The following is a 24,206-nucleotide window of genomic DNA, read 5'->3' on the forward strand; positions in this document are numbered from 1 at the left end:
CCTCTGATCCGGTGGCTTCGACGGCGTCCTTTGATCTAGCGGCCTCGGGATCGTCCTCCAGCGACGAACTATCCGATCCATGTTTATGTCATCTATGATTATGTTTTATGCCTGCTACTACACTATTTATGCATTCTAGTGATGATTTTTATGACGATGAATATGATTTTATGTTGCCATAAAATTGTCTCTAATTCCCGCGGGGCTGTTAGTTGAACCGATATTAGGTTTTTTTATCAATTATCCTATACAGTGTATATATTTATGTGACTTTGTATATAAATTTATGCTCTGCGTGAACCATGTCATCATATTTTTGCATGCGTGTAGTGGAAACGAAAATATCATCCAAAATTTTTGCGCATGCAATGGAAACTCCAACGATCTGCCATAATTTTTGGATATGCATAAAAATAGAAACCCCATGGATGTGACTCTCATATTTTTTTGGAACTGCCATAAAAATAGGATCGTGAATACAACCTACCAGATATATCAACCTCTCACATTGGCTCGGTATTTATGCTATAACTGGGAGGTTTTATGCTCAAAACTTAAGATTTTTACGCTCGAACCTAGAGATATGTCCACCAGTGAACCACATGTCAGATTCTTTTACGCAGTGTATAACATTGTATAAATACCTACATCGTATATCATAAATTGGTTCTAACGAGTATAGTTATATGGTTGTTGGAGCGATCCTATATTTATGGAGGAAATAAAGCATTAAATACGATTTTTGTTTCCATACATACCAATCTATTTCCTTTCATCGTATATTTTTGTCATTCTAATTTTGTGCGCATGCAGCAAGTAACAGATTTTTACGCAGTGTACCGAACTGCATAAATATCTACACCGTGTAGTATAATTAGTATCAGTATATATCATAAACTGATCATAGCGAGCCTAACTACATGGATGTTAGAGCGATACTATATTTATAAAGGAAATAAAACATTGAATACGATTTTTTATTTACATACAAGACAATCCATTTCCTTTAAGATTATCCAGGGCCCTAGGGACTTATTCGCTTTGTGCCCTGAGGCCTGAGGTTTTTAAGGTAAGGGTTTTAGGACCTTATCTGCTAGATTATCCAAGGCACAAAGGGGTTCAAAGCTTATCTAACGGATGCTCAAGGCACATGAAGCCTTGGGGGGCTAGGTCAATAATCGACTTGTAGTGTGTACACTACCGGAATTCGGCTCTTTGCCGAGTGTATTCTATCGGACACTCGGCAAATAGGAAGTCTTTGCCGAATGTTGGTTAGGACACTTGATAAAGGCTCTGTCACCATTACTTTGCGCCGTGACGGCGACTTTTCTTTACCGAGTACGAGGTGACACTCGGTAAAGTTTTTGCCGGGACACTTGAGCGTGTCTTGACATTATTCAGTCCAGATGATGACAATGCTTATATAGTATAAAAAAAATTTGATAATATTTACTATCGACTTGTCAAATTTAAAATAAGGATGTACTAGCATTTAGTAAAAATAGGAGTAAATTATTACCAAAGAGACATGTAGAAAATTTTTCAGGGGTTGCGTTATCATTCAAAACTACGGGACGTGGACAACCAACATTGCAACCACATATCTAAATCAAACACCCCATGTCTACCTAACATATATATATTTATATAACATACGTGAACAAAATGACGAGACATCATGCATGTAATCGTAAAGAAAGCACGCGCGCGGCAGCAGTTAATGGAACTCCGGCCATGAGCGGCGGCTACATGGACGTCGTACGGTGGATGTGCGGCCAGCAGCGACATGGAGATGGAGATGGAGCTAGCTAGACGCCGCCGCAGCGGTAGGTGATATTGCACGTCCTGCCGACCCTGACAACGTAAGTGTGCTGCGGCTTGACGAGGAAGGGGGGCAGCCGCAGCAGCGCCTCGCAGACGCATTCCTTCTGCACCTCTTTGAGCCATCGGCAGCAGTCGCGGTACGCGCGGAGCTCCTCGTCGTGGTGTTCGTGATCGTGGTCATCGTCGTCGTCGTCGTCGTCATCATTGTCGTGGTCGTCGTCGTGATCTGGGTCGTCGGTGTCATGGTGGTCGTCGTGGTCATCATCGTCGTCATGGTCATCGTCGTGGTCAGGATCGTCGGCGTCATGGTTGTCGTCGTCATCCCGCAGACGCCCACGTCGGCCACGCCCACGGCCTCGCCCGCGCCCGCGCCCGTGCCCGCCGCGGGTGCGGTTGCCTTGGTGTGGGTGGTGACCAACGGTGCGGTTCCCAGAGACGACGCCGTGGCTGCCGTTATTGCTCGCCAGCAGGCCCGAGATGCTGATGGCCGCCGCGTGGTGGCTGCGGCGGTCGCTGCGGTCATCATGCTCGTCGTCGTCGTCGTCGTCCTCATCGTCGTGGTGGTGGTGCTCGTCGGGTGGACTCGGCGGCAGGATAGAACAGGCCTGGCTAGCGATGGCGAACTGGCTAATGCAGAACGCCTTGGCGCTCTTGGGCGGCTGCGCGACGGCGAGGGGCGCGAGGAGGAACGGGAGGAGGAGGAGGACGGCGGCGGCGCTCACCGCGACGTGAGGCGCCGGGGCCGCCATCGACTTGCGGCCTAGCTGCTAGACAGTGCTCAGCCGCTGTGGACTAGCCTCTCTTCCTAGCTCGCTGGCGGCGTGCGACTTGTTTATATAAAGACGTGGATTAATTCAAGTAGTTGGGTGAGACGCTGCACGGTCAGGATTTTTAGGCGCTTCGTTCCTGCACAACCAGACGAGACGAGACGAGTAGGAGTGAGCCGATCATCGGTGCATGCTCTGAATTAGGTGCTTCATACCGGTGGCGTGCATCGAGCCAGGCCAAACATGCATTGCATCCATACACACACGGGGTACACTGCACTGCTTGCTTGCTGATGAGAGGTTAGTGGCTCTTTGGTCATGCATGCAACACACTGGCATTCTAGAGGACATTTGCATTGACGGCTTCATCTCAGATGTTCGACGAGGACGACTCTTTTAAACGTTGACGCCACCACGCTATTGACAATACAACCAACACCAAAATCTGAAGTATTGAACGACGACACACTCCAACCCGTGTAGTTTTAGCTTTGTTAGAAGCCAAATATTTCAATGTTCTCTATATATGTTATGAGCATATTTCTCATGGATCATCTAAAAACACAAACCTTGTTATGATAAACTATATTAAACTTCTAGGAATTGATGGTTAATAAAGAAAGAAACGTTTGACGACTTCAGACATTTAAAACAAACCACCTTTCAGAGATCATCACAAATACTAATCGGTCACCAGTACAAACGATCTCAATCAAATGAATATAAGCTATAAAGATTACTACTTTTCATGGAACCTACCGTGACACCAGTAGGTAGTGGTGTTGTCAATCTTTGGAACGACACCAGCCATATCACCATTCATAAATTAAACGGAACGAAAGATTTTAGTTTTCTAGGGAAACAATAATGATCAATCGCAAGTCATTAGTTCCACCGTATGAACTCGCTCTCTATATATACATACACACACGAGAATAGGGTTGAAAATAAATGAACAATCAGAGCTGAAACTGTCCAGATGGAACATCAGTTTGTTCTCTGTACCTTGACAAGCAATGCAATGCACGCAGGTCTTAGCAGATGCAGGGGCTTTTTACGAATCGGTCAAGTCACCAGCACAGCAGAGGTGCAAAGGGCAAAATGACTTGTATTTCACTCTTTTTTGGCATATATGTACGGTGTACTCTCAACAGTTTCGGCTGAGGCCAGGAGGAATTCAGGAACGGACATCAGCAATGGAATCGGAGACTGGCACCAACAAATAGTAAGTACAATCTAAGACACCCCTATCCCTACAATTCAGCTCCCCGTGTGGTAGGATGGATACAAGGGCAAATCAGGCAGCGCGACCGCCATAGAATCATTGAGATACATATGTACAAGGAGGCAGGTACCAGCAGCTCCCGCTTTCCTGGAGTGGTCCGTGAGTGCCTTCAATCCGAAGCAGAGACCACCGGACTCTCCCAGGTTAAATCCCCCACAGACTTAAGAAAAGCGTCAGGGCCTGAAACAGACGGGATGTCAGATGAAACAGAAAAGACGACGAAAGCACTGCCAATGTAACAAACAGCCTACCACTTCAATATTCCAAAAGGTTATCTAGGTCTCCATCCACCATGTCCTGCGGTATGAAAGGTACATTTAGCATCCACAACTTTTACTCGCCAAGCAGAGAGAGTGTAAGAAGCTTTCTTTCACAAATACCCAGCACCACTTATTTTAGCATCTCACGACATGCAGATGCAACAAATACAACTTTGTCGTTAATAAGTAACAGGAGTTATAGTTAGTGTACTGAATGAAAAGATACTTTGGGAAGAAAACATAAAACGGAGAACGCGAACAAAATTATGGCACTCTTTTTCATGCCGTTCCCACCTGACTTTTAGCTGAAGCTCGTAAATTAAGCCTAAAAATCCTCTACCTTAGCAACAAAAGTATACTCCATCCCTAAACATAAGAACTTTTTGCTAGTCATAAATCAAACTGTCTTAAGTTTGACCCAGCTTATAGAGAAGAATATTAACATCTACAAGATCAAAGAAATAAACTGTACAAGTATATTATATAGTGGATCTATTCTAAGAATAGCTATCATAACTACTACTTTTCTTTTTTATAAACTTAGTATAGTTTGACTTGGGACCACAAGTCCTTAATATTTTTGGGACTGAGGGAATAGTGATTCCTTGCGAGACAAGATTTCCAGAAACAGATATTAATAGAAAATGGAAACAACTTTCATTAAAAAGCATATATATCAACACAACATGTTACATACCTCCAGCTCCAGCTGCATGGGAAACTGGAGGCTCCACAGAATGTCTTGAGGGAGAATAGTTATTAGATATCCTAGGCGGCCTAGACCAGCCTGCACAATGCCCTGGTGGAGGATCTGATGGTCGCCCATAGTGCATTGGGCCTGGTGGAGCTTCAAAATGGTCAGGAATCGGAGGAGGTCCTGCATATGACTCAACAACAAAGCAAATCAACTCAGTGCTGGATGTTGATCATATGACAAGCAATAGCTCATTCCTTAAAAGGCACTAGCATATCTTATTTTTATTAGTGTGCCTCACAGCAAGATGAACTTGATTAAGAAGAAAGGTCCATAGCCACAGCAAGAAGTGTACCTGGTGGAAAAGGATATCCTGACCTGTCAGCAGCCTCATTGTGCATTGACCCCCTAATAGCTCTCTCATCGAAGTGATGCCCTCTGTCATCAAACTGATGTCTTCTATCATCAAAGTAATGGCCTCTATCATCATAGTGATATCCTCTATCATCATAGCGGTATCCTCTATCATCATAATGGTGTTGTCTGTCGTGCGCATGATGCCTTCGATCATGTCTGTGATGACCTCGATCATGTCCATTGTACCGATATCTCTCAGGACACGGTGGACAGTTATTACCCCAGTGATGCGGCCTATGTTGGTGTTCTGGTGGCACAGAAGGGAATTGATTTGGAGGCGGTGGAGGGGGTGCTGGTTGCAGATTATATCCCTCATTAGGCATTGATGTGGTTGGAGGCCGATGATAGTTATTCCCATGATATGGTGCTGGGAGAGCAGGGAAACTGCCTTGGGGACCAGGAGGATTGAGTGGTGCCGATGGTGGGGGAGGCGGTATCTGATTTGGTTGCCCTCCATATCCTGAGTTATTAAAAGGTGGGGGTGGCAATGGTGCAACGGAAGAATTCATGTTACCTGGGTGGTCTGCAATAGAATGGGGTTGTTGACTTTGAACATTCTGTAAAAAAAAAACAAAAAAACACCTATTAGAAACACGACATAATGATTGCATTGCACAGCAATAAAATATACTATACATACATATGTAGCTCTTGGAGGATGTGGCCCAATGTGATCAGATGTCGTCTGTAATTTAGGCTGCATATGTGCACTCTGATGAACATGGGCAGGTGGAGGTGGCACAGGTGGAGGAGATGATGGCAACGGCGGAGGTGACGGAGGCCGATCCACAGGAAGTGGAGGGCCAACATCTGAAAGGCGTTGATCAGGTCGTGGACAATTGGTGTCTCTTTCCTCTGGTTGGCATTTGGTGGTTGCTTCAATATCAGATGGAGGAGCTACATCCTCCATCTCAAGCTCACCATCAACCTCTTCAAGAATGCGGTGATGCTTCTCCACAGGCATTTGAGATTCTTCATTGTCATCATTATATGGGGCATCCTGTTCAGGTGTAACAGCTTCAAAGCTCAAGCTCTTATCTTCAGAAGAGCTTTCTTCCTCTTCTTCAAGCACTTTTGTGCAAATTAAGTTGGGTAGCTGAAAACCAGCATTGCTGTTGACAACATTGGAACACAGCCATGAGGCAAATAGACAAAAGTAGGAGAAACACTCAGAACAAAAGATGATGTTACATGTTCTATGTGCAATTGTGCATAACTGGTTTGTTAAAATAATGTCAAATTGCAAGGCCCACTAGGACCCAAGATATCACAGATGCAGCTCCACGTTGCATGTATCATGCATGATCCTAAGCATGTCATCACATTTTTTTCTGCCATATGTGTTCCATATTTATCTATAGAAAGGCTGTTTTATGGGCATTGTTCAGTCTGAACTCTTAAGCAAGTTTTCTAAGCACTCTTGTATTTCCAGTGACAGTTCTGTTACATTTTTAGCTGATCTACAAGTTCAATAGTATAGCAAAAGTGAAAAAGCAAAACAATTTAACTGGTGGAGATTTTTTCCCAAATATTTGCTAATTCTGTCGGACTAGTATCAGTTAGACAGTTACCAACAAGCCAAATAGCACATAGCTTAACAAACCAACTTACAAAATTATAAAATAATGCCCTAATGGGTTTGTATGAGCAAAATCATGAACATGAGGATATAGACAAAGATACCCTAATCAAACCTGCCTAGGTGTAGCGCATGTTTTCGTTTTATGGACAGTGAATTCATATATTTCTTATCCTGATTGTGCATTGAGACACAACAAATAAAAATTATTGCATATCGAGAAAATAATTGAAGAAGTTTTCAGTTCCAAAATATGAAAGTAGGCTACACCTCCAATTCCCTTATGTATTTGTAAGCAACAAATAGAAAACCCGTGCTTATTGCATGATAACATGCAAATGACAAACATGTAATGCTCACTCATATAGCTTTAAACATTTTCATTACAGGAACATAATAAAGAGATAGCACCATACCTCCCATACTCATCAACAAGCATTCCTTCATTATCACGCAAAGGGTCATTTAGAGCTCTCTCCGTTCTTGAAGGACGGCGAGAACTTCCAAATGATGCCTCATTGATAGTCTCAATTTCTTTAATATGGTGACGGATAATATATTCTGAAAGTGTTCTCCTTTCAAGCCAAAGTTTCAAAACCTAATAATCAAATGACAAATTGGTAAGCAAAAGAAAAGGCAGTGCAGCATGTGATGTCTACTACATAAAGACCATCAAACGTACTTACCTTTAGGCATTGCTTTCGATTCTCCCATGCTGAGTTCCCAGGAGGTGCAGCAGCATAGAGTATTCGAGGTAGAACTGCCTGAATGAGAGAGGGATATACATCTCCAGCTCCACCTGCATAATTTCTAACATAATCATAAATATCACCATACAAAAAAATCAACCAAAAATGGGAACGTTATACACTTACCTTTCTGGTTGCGAGAGCATTGTGTTATTGAATCTACAAGAAAGAAGAGATCCACCCTCTTATATAAATTTGATTCCTTTTCCAAGTGTTCAACGATAATGTCAATTGCCTTATCAAACAAAAAAAGGCATCAGAAAATTTTGACAGATAGACTTTGTTGACGAAATAAGGGCCACGTGGTTCTCTTCAAAAGCTGGATGCAGGCAACATGCATGTTTATGTAAATTTCACAAAGTAAACTAGAATTTGTAAGTGGCATCTCTGACAGGATTACGATTTATTATTTCCATGTCCTCAAGTTTATGATATGGTTCCTCGTACTATGTCTAACCAAGTAGAAAAATATCAGATATGGCTCTCTTAGGTAACAAGCTACATGCATCAAAATGAAATGCTTGCTCGAGCTAGTGTAAGGGATATAAAATATCATCACCAGAGTAAAAAAAACAAGAAACAAAATATACGCTAATCAATCCACCAACAATCCAGTATATCGAACAAACCAGTTACATTAAAAAAAACAGAAGCAATGTTTTCAAGTCGGACGACTTGCTAGTTGTTCTGCCTGACCGACTAATCACGATTAATCGGACGACTTGAAAACATTGACCAGAAGCAAACAAATCAAGACAATCCTAAAGAAACACTTAGTAACAGAGCATGAACAAAGAACTTGGAGCCTTATGGAAAACAGTTTTTTTACGTGAACAAAAAAACAAAAGAAGGGATATGCAGAGTCTAACCTCACCAGCAATGCCAAACTTAGCACACTCAATAGCAAGACGCGTCGCGCGTGATATACTTTCTTTGGTTCTTGTCAATGTACTGAGGAAATCTTTGAAAGACCTTCGTGCTGCATTGGCTTCAACATGCCCTGCTAATTTCTTCTGTTGGATAATATCAAAAGGACTCCTAGAATGAACATTATCATTTCCAGAGGTGGACCTGAATATCCGATTTGAGGGTGACAACTGCCTGTGTGAGCCTTCCTTGGGAGGTGTATTTGTGGCTCTTTCAGGAATATACTTGGCATTTAGGAAGATATCTGGAAAGGAAGTCAGTCGAGAAAACCTTCTAGCTTGTGCCACAGCTATAAGTTCTTTCATCGGCATTGAATCTGGAGAAGTGCTTCTGTCCTTAATTTTTCTATGGTTCAGTTCTTTCAACGCCAGAGATGAGAATGTATGCCTGCAAGACAATACGCCTTCAGAAGGCTGCTTTGTAAATTTAAGCACCAAGTTCGGAAGGCACAACAGAAGATCCCAACAGCAAGACAACATGTTCAGGAACCTAATCTACAATATCCCTACCTCTGTTTCACTATATTTATCCATAGTAGACCAGGTGCACTAAATAAGTTACAGATTCAAGAAAAAAATGTGAAATGACTGTCTATACTCATATTAAATGTTATGATACAATCATTTCTCTTCTATCAAATCATTAGTTAGGGGGAAGGGAGTGAAAGTATTGCAATAACTACACCCTCTTAAGTCATCCTCCAGACAAACATTACAGAACATTTTCTCCCGAAACCATGTGCAAACATAGCAAACCAAAGGGACGCACCATAGAACTGTAGATCTTGCATTCAGATTTACAAACATAGGAGAATTACTTTAGCGTACGCTTCACAAGTTCACAGCTTGATTGAAATGAACAACAGAATCTACTCTCCATCCATTTTACGATATTTGTTCAAATTCTCAGAAAAGTGTCTCAAAATATTTGTCCACCACAAAAATGTTAGCGTATTTTTAAAGAAGAAATTAAGTGAAATGACTGCAAGTGCTGTGAAGAAAAAAACATGCAGGTTGATAGGGCTAGTCATATCTAATAGGAGAAAGAGAATGTGTAGTCATCTTCTATTGTTTTTCCCTTGCATTTAGTGTTTCCTTGGTTTGTGCACATGTTGGGTACAGACCAAAAAAATACAGAAGTACACCTTTAGGATAATAAAATTTAGATTTTACTATGTGGATGGCAATATAATATGTATGGCAGAAGAATCACGACCTTAGGAAATCTTAAGTGAATATAAAGGTTAATACAGTACTTTCCGTTCTTGAACATCATGCTTAATAACAGCACAACAAGAGCTCCAAAAACATAGGAATTTTTAAGGATTCAGTTCCTACAGGAAAAATTCCTATGCAGCCCTTTGAACAAAGGAATGCTTCGCAACAATTCCTTTGAAATTCCTATGGATTGAGCCATAAGGAACTTTGGAGAAAACAAAATATGAGCTCCAACCTCATTGATTTGTTTCCTATGTTTTTCTACATTGCTTACAAAGGAAGCTTCCTGAACTACCCTTTATTCTGAAACCTTGTAGGATTTAAAGTGTTAAGGCATTTCGGTCCTTTTTTCCTATTCCTGTGTTTTGTAAATCCTTTGTTCCAAATGCAGCCTAAACTAAACAATGGATATTTCCATGCTTCAAGGAAGTCCCAATAATAATAAATTTGTGTTGAACAAATTAATCTCGACTAGCTCAAAAAAAACTATCAATTAGCAGTGTCCGAATAGAGCCATCACATAGAACTAGTTTTGCTTATGCAATTTCAAAAGTAGACATCTTTGGTGAAATAATCATCTCACATCATCCAGAAAAATAAGAAGGCCCGTCATAACACGACTTTGGAAAAGATGCATGTCAAAAATAGAAATGGCACATGTATTAAAATTGCAGAAGAGCAAACATAGATATGTGAGAAATTTGGATTTTTGTGACTCCAAACAATGTTCTTCGTATTGTTGCCATTCATAACATTGACTTCACAGAAATAGGACTCAACATGTCACACTTGATTCCAATGCCGCTTTGGACATTTTTTTCCCTTTTGTGTGTACGTACACACACAAAAGACAGAAGGGCAAAAATGTCCAAAATGGTATTGAAATCAAGTGTGACATGTTTTGAGTTCTTCTTTTGCGGAGCCAATGTTACGAATGAAAAATGTGAAGCACATTATTTGGAGGTACAAAATACATTATGTATTCATGTAAAACAAAACACTAATGGTAACATCAGCATAAAATAAAGATCTTAGATCTTACACTTCAGAAGTCCGGGTGTCTGCATCGGATTGTATACTGGATGATTTAGTAGCCATTGAAGAGTTGCTTGCCGTATCTCCCACATTGTTCACTGAATCCACTACAATAGTCTCACTATGCCGTATAGTGTTGCTAATCACATTGTTGTTTGAATGGTCAATTTGTTCTGCTTCTGCACTTCTGTCAACCTCACAAACAGCTGAGCCAAAAGGTTTTGTCTCTTTGACACTGCTTGTTGCCACATTTTCACTTTCTTTCTCAAAAGACGAAGATAACCGGTCAGGTACAGATGTGGTTTGTGTAACATCAAGTCCGGGTCGATTCAATATCATACAAAGGGCTGAAGTTTTCCCACAGGAACCATTATCTAGTTCACTACAAACCCAGGAACCATTGGTATCATTTTCTTTTAACATGATATCATTTTCTTTTGATGGAACTGAAGCAGAATCAGGGATGGTATTATTTTGTAAAGTTGATTCTGACGTACATTTACCTGATTGGGTATGCTTAAACTGTGTGTCTAGAGAAGGTTCAGAGCATTGAACTATTACAGGTTTATTGGATACTGTGACTACTGCATCAGCAGATTTATTAGAATGGTTGTTTGCTGTCAACAGAGAGCCATTTAGAGCCATTTCATTTGGTCCTGTCACTTCAGGTATATTCTTGACATTCTCAGCGACATTAGCAGACATCGCTTCTAAGGCACGATGAAGGCGTTTTGAAGGAGGCAAAGCAGCTTCCACATCTAATGCTAAAATTTTTGGGTGGTATTCTTTATTCTTCCAAGGAAGATGACCTTCCTTTGACAGGATAGGCATGTCTGATTTGCAGGACGGATTAGAAGCAGAACTTACAACTGTGGACACCTGATCAGCTGAATAATCATTGACAGGACTTGCAGGTTTACCATTCCTATCGCATTGGTCTGAGGTTGTTGTAAGCTCTGGCTTCTTATTAGAAACATCAACTTCATCAACTGGTGAATCCTCCAAATGAGACCTTCCCATTCGGACCCTTGCTCTTTTGACCAATGGCAAGTGCTCATCTCCATCTGACTTGCATACTTCATTCTTTGAATTTGGAGAATCTGAAAGGATTTCACTGTACTCAGCACGTAATTCATCTTTATTTGGTGTTGTACAATCTTCATAATGAGGAACAGGTTTTCTATCTGATTTTCTTATTCTCCTGAAAATTACTTCTGTATTCATGGGTAGATTAGATGTGCCATTTGATTTCAATTCTGTCTCTGAAGTTCCATTTTCAGATGCTTCACTGTTACAAGTACTATCCGCCTTAACAGGAGGATTCAACATTTTGCTGCCGTTACAAGTAGTCCCCAAAGTTACAGGTTGGTTGGAAGTGCCTCTGCCAGAATGCAACCAGACATTATCTAATATAGAAACAGAACCTGAGTTAGCTTTGTCATCCGCATGCCTATGACGACTGGAGCGTTCCTTATTTTCATTAGGAACTGACCCAATAGAAGACAAATTGGTATGATCAAAAAAATTACCAGAACCTTGAGCCTTCCTTGATTCAACACTTATTGAACTCCTTGACTTTCGCAGAGATGGAACCCTACTACGTGTGTAGCAATTTTGTGGCTGTGCATCCCTTTGCTTATTTGAAAATGAGTTAGTACGCAAAGAAATCTCCCTCATTTCATCAAGTACAGATACATTTTCAGTAGGCTCATCAGGAGCAGAATTTATAACACAGCGTTCGTCACTCATTATAGTGACTGAAAGCCTGTCAGACTTGATCATGTCATGACCCTTGGTAGTGACATAATGATCATCTATCTCTTGATGATTTTGTATATAGGAGCTACTGACCATATTTTCAGTATCCATGCAAACATTATTATCAGCAAACTTTTCTACACCTGGCTTTACTTCAGCAGCCAAGTCATCCTTGTTACTACCTTTCTCCTTTAGAGAATCATAAACTTCAATTATCTCATCAACTGCTCTTAAAAAATCAGCCCCTTTACCATGTCGCTTAGCAAGTAGAGATCTTTTTTTCTCTTCGGTGAATGCCTCGAGATCAGCATAATTGCAGAAAGCACTGTGATAGAAGGAACTAAGAGTCACAAATAACTTACAGGTTGAAATGGTTCTAAAACATGATGTTTTTTTAGGAGCTACCAAAAGGTACTAATATAAGGTAATAAAAAATCAGTGTTCACCTAAACGTCCGTTTAGACCTTTTAAACGGCCAGCTAAACAGAAACAGAACCTTACTGTGTTGTTTGGCATCTATTCGGGCTATTAAAGGGTCCTGCTGTTTACACGGTGCAAAACAGCAAAATAACGGTCGAAACAGTTTGCACAGAACAAAATTAGACAGAGATGGACACACTAAATGGGCCAAGCGCAGGAGGAAATTTCTGATCCACTAAAAACAAGCCTAAAGCTCGCACCCAATCTTGGGCTAAATTCGCTGGACCTATATAAACAAGAGGCTCAAATTCTCTGTGTTAGGGTTTTTCCATTTTAGAAAGGCAGGTCTGGTGCAGTGGTGAGAGTTGTGTCACTGGGTCACCAAACCGAAGGTTCGAAGCAGCCTCTCCGCATTTGTGGAGGAAGGCTTTCCTCAGTTTATCCCTTCCAAAAACCCTCCTCATGTGGGAACCTCCGGCATTGGTTCAGTGTTTTTTAAGATTTTTTTCATTTTCCATTTGGCCACCAGCTCTCCCCGCCGCAATAGATATCAGTCTGGTGCCACGCTTCCGTCCAAGTGACACGACCACCACCGCCATCCATTGGTCTCCCACCTCCACTCCATGAGGCTGTGCCTTAAAAACCGGGAACATGGAGCTTGTCCACGTTCCTCGTTCTGGAAATGTTCATTCCGTTCCAAGAACGCGGGAACAATCTCTTCCCTGTAGTGTTAAAATCTTTTTAAGTACTGTACCACGTCCCGTTCCTCGACCCCATCGATCCGGGAACCTGATTACTAAGGTTCTGCCCCTATTCTCCACAAAGATCAAATACTCTAGATTGAGAGCGATTGTCGATTGTGCCATGCACCCTCTAATCGCAGCTGTGTGCAACCTGTGCTGCACTGGCATCAGCTGGAGTGATGCCTTTCCATCCTCTCTAAATCTCCAACCGTGCCAACCCCAGGGTACTACTCCAGTCTCTTCCTCCCACTCCCTCCATCACTGGATGTGAAGCTTTTGGACGGATATGTGTGTGCTTTCATGGAAATTTCCAATGTGTGTGGTTCTCCAATCTTAATGTCCAGTTCTGTCCTCAGTAGCTTCGCTAATGTAAATTATTGTCTATCATGTACATAGTCTTGAAATTAAAAACAACAGCTAGTTGAACTGTGCTACTACAATCTTGTTTGACCAGAAACAGAAAGCTTTTTGCATGTACACTAGCATCGTCAATCTTTTTTTCTAGAATACGCAGGAGAGCTGCACATTTTTTTATTAAGAAGAGAAGAAAAGGTCTTAAGAAGACCATGTACAAGGCGCTATACAAGCAGCCAAGAAAAACGTATACACATCACCACCTCGGAGGCTCGGAAGGCCTCCACACACATCACAAAAACACCCAGCAGGCTCCATAGAAGCCTAAGACCTAAGGCCACAAACTTCTGAGAGCTTTTGCCCCCGCCATACCCCACAAGATAGCATCGTCAATCTCAAACTAACAGCTCGCATACATAGAGTAGGTGTGATCTGTGATCTGTAAATTGTATAAAAACAATTATTCCTGCAGTTTTCGTTTGTGATTTGTATACAAATTCTGATTTGTAATCACTTTCTGAAAATTTGCAATTGTAGGATGTCATCTGTTGCATCAAATCCTTCTCGTTCCGCTAGCAAATCCATGAACCTAAAGAGGAATTCTAGTAATATTGGAGTAAAGAGTACTCAGCTAGTCAGCTACATGCTGGGCTGCTCAAATTTGCATGGCTAGTTAACCTGCATGTCTTATATTGCCTATGACTTTTGAGTTTAATTGCCTTCGTCCTTGATGTGATGACCAGGCATGTGACTGAGTGCTGTGAGAACACATAACTGAGAACTAGGCATCTTGACATCGTTTACCTGCGAGAACAAGTGTTTTTTCTTATGAACTAATGTGATGTTGCGACTTTGGTTTGTAGTCGCATGTTGTGATGACTGATGAACAATGTTAATTGGACATCAGTTGCCAATTATCTTGTATTAACTATTACGTATTCATGCGCTACTATGTTTAGGTATTGGATAAGGTGCAGTTATACTGATCTGAAAACTTGTTTAAGTAGCTATAATTTATAAGTATGTCTTCAAATACTCAATATCATGCTATTGTGTGTCATTCTCTTTCAGTAATCATTTTTTTCAATTTTCATGTGATGATGTGAATGTGATCTGATCTGAGAGCATGTGACTTACTTTGCTAGAAATTAAAATAGTTGTTTTCTTACATAAACAAATATGCATACGTTCTATAATACTCAAAATTTTACATTTATAAACAATTACAAATATACATGTTGATGATATAGTGTGAAACCGTTTAGACCATCTTATTCTGTCTAAACACTGTTTAGACGGTCTAAACGCTAAATGAGGTGTGGCCAACTGTTTACCACTTAGCGTTTAGGATAACACTGCTAAAATTTGGTATTAAGAAGATACAAAAGAAAATCACAAAAGAAAATAAACTGAAAAATGTTTCAGTTAAACATAGCACTTACATCTGTTTAGTACCATAGAAATAGACCAGCGGTTTCTTTTTAGTAGAAGGCATCTTCCACTGTTCTGGTTCACTAATCTGCAAAAGTACAAATATTCACAAAATGGATTAATTTCTCCATATTCCCTCATGAAAAAGATAACTTCTGAAAGTGTGAGATTGAATTTCATACAAGCATACGCTCACATGGATACCAGCCCCCTCTACTAGGGTAGCCAGACCTAAAGTACAGGAAAATAGCAAGAGTAAGCCTCTCATGAGTGCCACCTCTGATAAAAAAAACAAAGATTTTTAGGCTTGTCCCAACTCCAAAGCCAAACTTCTTTTAAATTGACCACCAATATCTGTAGTTTTATACTCTGACAACACAAAAGTGACATTACCAGATTAATTATGGAAAAGTATTCAAGGTATGCCTTCGAATTTAAGGTTATATATTTTATAGATATTACCAGTTGAAATGCCATATTGGAGAACATGTCCATGTCCAAATAGGCTTATATTCATTACAAGAGTAAGTATACCAGTTGAACGTAAAAAATAAAGCCCAAAAGAAAAAATGATTAAAGGAATATACTGGGGACAACACACTTCATTTAGTGTTTAAACCGTCTAAACAGTGTCTACAGGTAGAATGCAAACAAAATAATAACAAGCTATTGAAACAGAAACCAGTATTTAATCTAATAAAACTGTCATATCAATAATGAACAATATATTTGTAAGTGTACATTGTCCAAAATCAGGCATAGCCCCTGTTTGGTTCAGCTTCTGGGGAGATTCTGGCCGCCAGAAGCCGGAAGCTGAACCAAACGCAAAACTTCTGGGGGGCTTCTCCCGCAAGCGCTTCGCCCCGACGCGGCTGTTCCTACGGCCGGCAAGAAGCGGCAAACAAGTCGATTTTCCTCTTCCCAAACCGCTTCTCCCGCTCGGCAAGTTTCTTCTCCCTTTTCTTCCATGTCGTGCTGCCCTCTCCCTCCCCAAATGCCGTCCATGGCGTGCGCCGCTCTCCACTCCCTTGGTCGACGCGAGCCCCGTCGCGCCTAGCCGCTCTCCGGCCAGCCCGTCCTCAGCCCCGGTGAGGCGAGCTGCGACCGAGCCACATTCTGTGCTACCGTGCATGTGCGCGCAGCACAGCCCTGCCGAGCCGCAGCACCGTCGACGAGCCCTGCTCGGCACCACCTGAATTCGCCCCGACGTGCTGTACCCCCACACTCCCGCACGCACCGCAGCAGCTACCGGTTACGACGAGCGTCGCATCGACGAGCTCGACCTCCCACGGCACGAGGTGGTGCGGCGCCTCCGCGTGTTGCGCGAGCCCGTCACGCTGTTCGGGGAGGACGACGACGCCCGCCTCACGCGCTTCAAGCTCGTGCTCAAGTCCGGCGCTTCAAGCTCGTGTTGATGGTGGAGACGGGGGTGCTGCCGAAGGCAGTGCAGATGACGGAGATGCCAAGGGGAGCGGCGATGATGCTGACGCAGACAAGGACTCCAAGAGGATGACGACCAAGTTTGAGGAGCTTTGCAATGAAGACAAGATCTTGGTGTTCTTTAAGAAGCTGCTTAATGAGTGGAACCAGGAATTGGATGAGATGACTGAGCTAGAGAAGCGGACAGTAAAGGAGAAGTCCATGGTTGCAACATTCAAGCAGTGTGCACGATATCTCAGCCGGCTGTTTGAGTTCTGCAGAAAGAAGGTATTGATTCTTATGCAATTTCCATCAGTTGGTTGCTTAAATTGTGCTATTAATATGTTAATTTAACCCTGATTATGTTGTAATGAACTCTACTAATTAGCATTTGATGACCTTTTGTTGGTTCGGTGTTTATGTGTATCGTTTGTTCAAACAGAATCTGTAATATGAGAATCTGCGTATCCAAACACCTAGATTCTAACCAACAACTTTTCTCCACAGCAGGCGAACCAAACACCTAAATTCTAACCACCAGCTTTTCCTCACAGCCAGCTTTTCTCCACAGCCAGCTTTTCAGAAAAGCTATTCAGAAAAAAGCCGAACCAAACAGACCCATAGCATGATATCCAACATAAGACAGGCCAGGCCAACCGCCAACATATAGCAAGTAGTTATGTTCAACCAAGCTTCTTCAGTCCATCCTATTTGTTCAGGTAAGGAATTTTGGGATGCTGCATTTGGCATCACGGGACAGGACAGAAGATGGTGCACTTGGTTCCATCCTAAATACTGGTCATTTCAACAAACACAGGCTTAAATACACCCCCTGATATTCCTGCAGCAGTCAATAGCAAGTTGGCAATGGCCCCAAAAACATCATGTACGGCGACTCAGAAGTCAGAACTACCAATGTGCTCTCAAGTTCAGACCTTCCAAGTTCCAACCTCTCTGCCCAAACATCTCTAAGTCTCTAACCAAACCCGCACACTTAAGTCATGGCATTATAGCCCCTACATTTTATTTTACTCCCTCCGTCCTAGTATATAAGGTGTAACCATTTTTTATTGTAGTCCCATAATATAAGGTGTGCTCTCTATAGACATGCGTACATCGATGAAGTGGTACTAGTGTTGATACAGAGAATTAAATACATTTCTTGGTCTTTGAACAAGAGATGGTTCCGCCTACATACTGTGACAGGGGGAGTACTCTACAAGCATAGTACACAATAATACATGCAGGACAAGCTTTTGTTGTCTTTTAAATCCCTGATGTGCAATATTTTGACATGTGCAGTGCAGTAAGCACCGCTAATTTAAACAAAACAAATGAAATATCCATATTTTTTGTTCAAACTAACTTCAAAAAATTAATTTCCCTAATGGAATGTAGTTGGCATATTTATTCTCATGAAATGAAACAGAATATAGGAATGCCACATTACCAAAACACTCCATCCCAGCAACCAAACAGAAGGCTTACTGAAATAAATCAACAATTATGTGTTCGAATGTTCAATTAGTGTTAAGAATACACGCAAAGTGGTTCAACAAATGCGATGAGAATGATAAGTGTTTTTCAGTGGAGGAGAAATTATAAAAAAAGGAATCGCGGCAAAAACTAGAACAACATACATGGAGGGCTAGAAAATTGAATTAGATCTTTTGTATCTCCAAACATGCAGTTGATAAACATATGACACCTCTGGTGTGACTACCAATACCAAAACAAATGGAGGACATCTTTTAGCTTATTTAACCCTTGATTCCAATTTAAAACAAAACATGAGAGAACATTTAACGCAGACTTAGTTCGTCATAATATGAACACCATAGACAATAAGGTGTCGTTTGGTTCACATATTGATAACGTAATGGGTAACCGATAACATTAAATAATGTTTGTTTAAGTCCATCTATAATCGATACCACACTATAAATGGATACCGCCTTATTCAAATTTGTTATCGCCGGTATTCAAGTGTGAATCATTACCATTACCATTTACGTTACATTTCGTGAACCAAACGGCACCTAAGACAAAGGCAAAAAATGTTGCGCAATAAAACTACCAAAAGCCATGAAAATTTCTCAAAAAATATAGAACAATTACTCTACCAATATATCAAATTTCAAGTTCTAATTCATCCTACCCTAAAGAAGATGGGTCTAGTTTGGTCGAAATCTAACTGCGCATTCAAACGCAAAGAAGATGGCCCCTAATCAGTAATCACCCAAATCCTACCCAGCCACCGTGCCATAAATCTCAAGTAACACCAGATCACTACAAGAACCCAACATCTAAACAAACAAATCGCCAAGAAATGAACCAAGTTAGGCCAACAAATGCAGTAGGAATCAGCACCTACTCCCTAAAGATCAGCATAAAGTAATGGAAAGGGAATTCTTTTACTAAATATCCTATCTTTAGTAAGGATGTGGTAACCAAACCCCTGCTCGCACAAATTTCAAGCGCTATGCAGCAGCAGAAGGGCAAATTAGCACAGATTAATAGCTAAAATGGCCAAATCAGGGTAGGAGACCATGTGAAAACCTAAGATTTAACCAAACCGGCCGCTGGGCAGCCCCAAGACACCTGCCTTCCACGGCCCCCACCGAACCATAAGCAAGAAACCCCCCGCCCAGACCCAGAATCCCCGGACCCCAGGCTACCCAGACCACAGGAAGCCACAGATCAGCAAGCAGAAGAAGCTGTTGAGACGACGCACTCACCATAGCCGGCCAGGCCGGGAAGCCCTTCATCTTAGCGAGCACGAGGTCCCCTACCTTCCACTTGGCCGCGGCAGCCGCCGCCGCGGCCGCCGCAGCCGCTGCGCGCTTCCTCTTCGCCGGCGCCATCGCCCGCCACCGCCCGTCTACCAGACCGCCGCCGAACCCCCCAGCACCGACCAGGGCTCACAGAGCGACCCCGCGACGGCTAGCGCCTGCGCCCGTGGAGCGGCGGCGAGTCCGCAGGATGCCAGTGCTCCACCCGCCCGTGGTCCTAGTTCTCTCAACGGCGGCGGCGGCGGCGGCAGCGAGGGGAGGAGGCATGAGAGGGGAGGAGCGGCAGGAGAGGTAGCTTTGGGGATTCTTATTTTTTGGTTCGCCAGCGGTTTTATTTTGTGCGCATTTTTTTAGTAGTTTATTGTTTACTCGAGCCGTCGAGCGTGCGACTGCGCTAGTCAAGAGAGAGCGGGGCAGTTCGGTGGAAGAGTCCAGAGTTCCAGACCCCAGAGTCGAGGGGAGGGGGAGGAGGAGGACGGAGGAGGGCGTGGGAAAGATGGTGGAGGGCTGGAGGCGTGAAAGCGGTGGCATTGGGGGTAAGGGTTGTCCGCGATGAGAACATATCTCTACTAACTATTAAGTTATTAGTGTAGACTGTCCCCGCCCTCACCCGCCCGCCCGCTCCAACCGCCTCCGTAAACCACAACGCGAACGCCGCTAACCCCGCCGCAATCGGTCCGCCTCCGCGGCCACAACGCGAGATATGCTTGACGAGCGACGCGGCGAACTGGCGGAGCAAGAAGGAGAGGATAAGGGAGGCAGCGAAGAGGCCGCAGTAAGCGAGGCGCGCTGAGCGGCGGGACACGGCCGATGCCGCCGACGTGCAGAGGTTGCAGGTGCAGCCCGCGCAGGCGGACGCCAAGCACGATGCGCACCACATCCTGCGCCGGCGATCCTCTCGCTCCCGCGTGCGGAGCCGGGCTCCACTTGTTCCTCGTCGGCTTTGGAGCTCCCGCGTGCGGAGCCGGGCTCCACTTGTTCCTCGTCGGCTTTGGAGCCCGCTGAGTCCTCCTCTCAAAGTCCCAGCTCTGTGGTGCTAAAAAAAGTCCAAGCTCCGTGCCACTTTCTCCTGTGCTTCAACAAGATAATTTGGTGACCGTATTTGTTTGTTGATGCCATCTAAAACAAGTGTTGTTTCAGTTAATGTCAGATGGTGAAATTATTCGTTATGCACTTTATCAAGATTTATTAGCATATTATCAAGAATCTCAGAACCTTGTAAATGTCCATAAGGACACTATCGGTGTTTCAGATCTTAACATAGTCAGATCCCAAAACAAATGAAAACAAGGGTTCGAGAGTAAGGCTTCTTGAATGCCTCTTTGGGTATTCTTTGCCATTTGATATTCATATGTGGCCAGTTACTACAAAATTCATGGATGGCTGCTAATGATCCATGTCCATTAGTCACAGTTGCTGCCTTTTTTATAAAGGTGCTTTGACATTTTGAAGCCGGGTCTCGCATTGGCACCAATCTGCATGCAAAGTGGATTGGCGAAGATCTTCGCAATGATGTGCATGAGACTGATTGGCCGAAATACCGTTAACTCACGAGACGTCTACTTTCTTTGGGAGTAGGATAATATTTGCCGAGTTTAGCAGCTCGAAACCTTTGGGAGTTTAGCATGAACAGGTTGTTGATCACATCTGTGACAGCCTCCTTAATGATGTCACAGCAAGTCTGAAGAAGGCACCCGTGAATCCATCTAGACCTAGCGTTTTATCATACAGAATGGAGTTTGTCACGTCTTTGATATCATCCTGCATGAACGATGCCTGCAAACAATTAAGATACAGTGAGATGAGTCGAATTAATAAAATATATCACTACACGTAGTGTTTGGTCTTAATCCGGGTGCATTTAATTTTCGACATCTAAATGGTACCATGGAGTTGTATTTCACCCAACAAACTGTCGTAGAGCCATACGCTGTCCCAGTTCAAATGCCGCCATTTCCAAGACATATATTCTTGAACCTTGATGATATTGCCGAGTTGCCAAACATGATTTTAGTTGGTAAGAATATATCGATCTACTAACCCTATTAAAAATTCCTTTACACAAAATTCAATATTAATATATATTTCATTGTGATTTTGTAGACATTATAGCTATTGTAGTCCACTTGGATACAATCCATCGCACAATGTGGGGTATATTCAGGAAGATTGTTATAATGGATGTTAGGTATATTCCATTAATATTACCGATATGATATTAAATCTATTATTACTAATCTATTCTTCACAAAATCAATGTCATAAGGTGATCTTTACATACCATTAAAGTTTGGGGCGACTTACTAAACAAAAATGCACTCCGCTGGGCGTTGGCTAATGAGAATTATAGCAGCGTAATTGGGACCATGTTTTGGCGGTTCAGAAAACAAGGTACAATATATGTTTACGCCTTGCAAACACATTATTCACTACTTTTTCCTTTATAATGATTCGTAATGAATATTTAAATATGATATTCTAGAGTGTCTCGAATCAACTGACCATACAGCAATACACTTCAAACCATTCCATCACAACACCCATTATTTTGAACGCAAGTATTTTATAAGATTACCTACATCAAAATTATGTACTTGTTTTCATTATATTGTGAACTGATTATACATGTGATTAAATGTTGCACTCATTGCAGCAATTCAAAAGGCTTTGGTGGCGCGGAACGATCGTCAGTTATATAATATAAATTTGACGTTTTGTTCTCTTATATCTTTGTGTGTAGGATGCAAAGATTCTTCGAAGGAACTTTGTAATAGATCTGTTAAGTTACGAGGACAATTCATGTCGCTATGCCATCCCTGCAAACATACAACAAAGACTTATCAATATCGCTAAAAAAGATTAGATTATGTACGGTTGTTGATATATTTATCTATTATTAAAAATTTTATATTGACTCTTTAAAATAGTTTGTGATAATGTTTGTCACACGGATTCTGTATATTATAGTGAATAGATGGCGAGAGACTATGCACGATGCATGCAAATTAACAAGACTCATACAAGCGCGGAACAATGTGCTGATGGGGCATAAGGGTAACACATGCTCAGGTCTTAACATATTTGGCTTCTGAGCAAACTTTCTTCAGACTCAAAGAAAATATAAGATCTGATCAGATATGTGTTGATGCTCATCCCAGTGTACGCCCGTTGCAACGTACGGGCACACACCTAGTGTATTTAGAAGTTTATATTAGTACACATAATACACATATTAAATCATTACAACTTATTTTACATCTAACGTCTTTAGTTATTTGGTATATTTTGCTAAGAACATCCCCAACGTGATGGGTATAGTGATGGAATGTGTTATTTGTAAATTTCAATAATCAAACATGGATGTTAGATCGAAGATGAATAGTGATGATTTAATATGTGCACCATATGCACTAAACTTTTATGTGCGTCAAATATGTTCTCTGTCTGCAATAGTGCTGGAAAAAAATCGAAGCTCGCGAACCACTTCGACCTTGGGACAGCTCCTCCGCTCGCGAGCCTCGAGCGAATTAAGCTGAGCCTCGTTTTCGAGCTCGCTGGTCTATCGAGCAAGCCGAGTCAGTTCGTTCTAACTCGCGAGTCGGCTTGCGAACTATGTCAAATTAATCAAACTATACAATAATAATAGATAATTTCACTTATAATATTGAATGATGATTATATTTTTCATATTTATATACTATTAAATCACTACATAATGCAATATTATTTATCAAGGTCAGCTCACGGACCGAGTCGACTCGTGAGCCAACTTTGAGTCGAGCCAAGCCTTCTCTTTCAGCTTAGCCAAGCCTTCTCTTTCAGCTTGTTGATTGAACGAGCTAAAGTCGGTCTGTCACCGAGCCGAGTCGGCTGGTGTCCAGCCCTAGTCCGCAACATGTGTAAAATAGGATTCATACGGACTAGCCATTGCACACGTGGGGATTGTCTGTGCAACTGCTTTGATTAGGACTTCGTTTCCTTCTTTTGACGGTAACTTTTTATTCCATCCTTGGATTATTTGCCAAACTATTTCCTTCAAAAATTGGAAACCCTTGGTTTTGTCTGTGCCCACGTAAACAAGTAGGCCCAAATACCGTTCACTCATTGTTTCTTTCTCGATTTGCAAAGCCGTCATCACCTCCTCCTTTTCAATGGTTCATGTGTTTAGGCTAAACATGATTGATGACTTGTCCTTATTGATCATCTGACTTGTCCTTATCAGGGAAGTCGAGGCTAGGCCCTGCCCGTGGTTTCTTTGTTGCCAAGGGCGTTGAAAGGATCACGATGTTTAACAGGGGTGAATTAGGTTTTCTAAAATTCTAACAAAGTTAAATCCTAAGCATGAGTCCAACTTCACCCAAACTACTAGCAATAAGTAAATAGTACTAGATAGACAACAACCCTAATTCATTACTATAAAAACTAAATAAGCAATTTCACAAAGTAAAATGCTCAAAGTAAATGTGGAATGTAAAGTAAGGTCAAGAAGACTCCTCCAATTTTTTGTCGAGATATCGAAGAGTCGGCACTCTTCC

General features: G+C 42.0%; 2 protein-coding genes across 4 annotated transcripts; both read right to left on the bottom strand.

Annotated features, from left to right (window-relative positions):
- Positions 1–1,543: 1,543 nt before the first annotated feature.
- On the bottom strand, positions 1,544–2,599 carry LOC100303791 (AAA ATPase containing von Willebrand factor type A). The gene has a single exon (NM_001165425.1). The coding sequence runs from the start codon at positions 2,571–2,573 to the stop codon at positions 1,809–1,811; it is 765 nt and encodes a 254-aa protein (NP_001158897.1). The 5' UTR covers positions 2,574–2,599; the 3' UTR covers positions 1,544–1,808.
- Positions 2,600–3,403: 804 nt separating this feature from the next.
- Positions 3,404–20,203, bottom strand: LOC103644661 (protein HUA2-LIKE 2). Of its 3 annotated transcripts, XM_020546383.2 has the most exons (13): positions 19,618–20,160; positions 15,472–15,548; positions 12,284–12,837; positions 10,762–12,160; positions 8,445–8,889; positions 7,702–7,810; positions 7,513–7,625; positions 7,243–7,424; positions 5,888–6,359; positions 5,186–5,804; positions 4,834–5,013; positions 4,128–4,173; positions 3,404–4,056 (listed from the first exon to the last, which is right to left on the bottom strand). In XM_020546383.2, exons 1-12 carry the CDS (start codon positions 19,741–19,743, stop codon positions 4,148–4,150), a joined length of 4,302 nt encoding a protein of 1,433 aa, XP_020401972.1. In that variant the 5' UTR covers positions 19,744–20,160; the 3' UTR covers positions 3,404–4,056; positions 4,128–4,147. The 3 variants fall into 3 exon arrangements, 2 of the variants coding, with proteins under 2 accessions (XP_020401972.1, XP_020401971.1); XR_004854642.1 differs by having other exon boundaries at positions 4,834–5,023; positions 10,762–12,837; positions 19,618–20,156; XM_020546382.1 differs by having other exon boundaries at positions 10,762–12,837; positions 19,618–20,203.
- Positions 20,204–24,206: the final 4,003 nt, after the last annotated feature.

Source organism: Zea mays, chromosome 1 (genome assembly GCF_902167145.1).
Source record: "Zea mays cultivar B73 chromosome 1, Zm-B73-REFERENCE-NAM-5.0, whole genome shotgun sequence".
Lineage (NCBI taxonomy): Eukaryota > Viridiplantae > Streptophyta > Magnoliopsida > Poales > Poaceae > Zea > Zea mays.

Coding starts and splice junctions, on each gene's coding strand:
- LOC100303791 (NM_001165425.1), bottom strand. CDS start 2,573: ATGGCGGCCCCGGCGCCTCACGTCGCGGTGAGCGCCGCCGCCGTCCTC.
- LOC103644661 (XM_020546382.1), bottom strand. CDS start 19,743: ATGGCGCCGGCGAAGAGGAAGCGCGCAGCGGCTGCGGCGGCCGCGGCG. Junction 7,811..8,444: donor AGTTTGGCATTGCTGGTGAG/GTTAGACTCTGC, acceptor TTGTTTGATAAG/GCAATTGACATTATCGTTGA. Junction 4,174..4,833: donor CCATGCAGCTGGAGCTGGAG/GTATGTAACATG, acceptor TTCATACCGCAG/GACATGGTGGATGGAGACCT.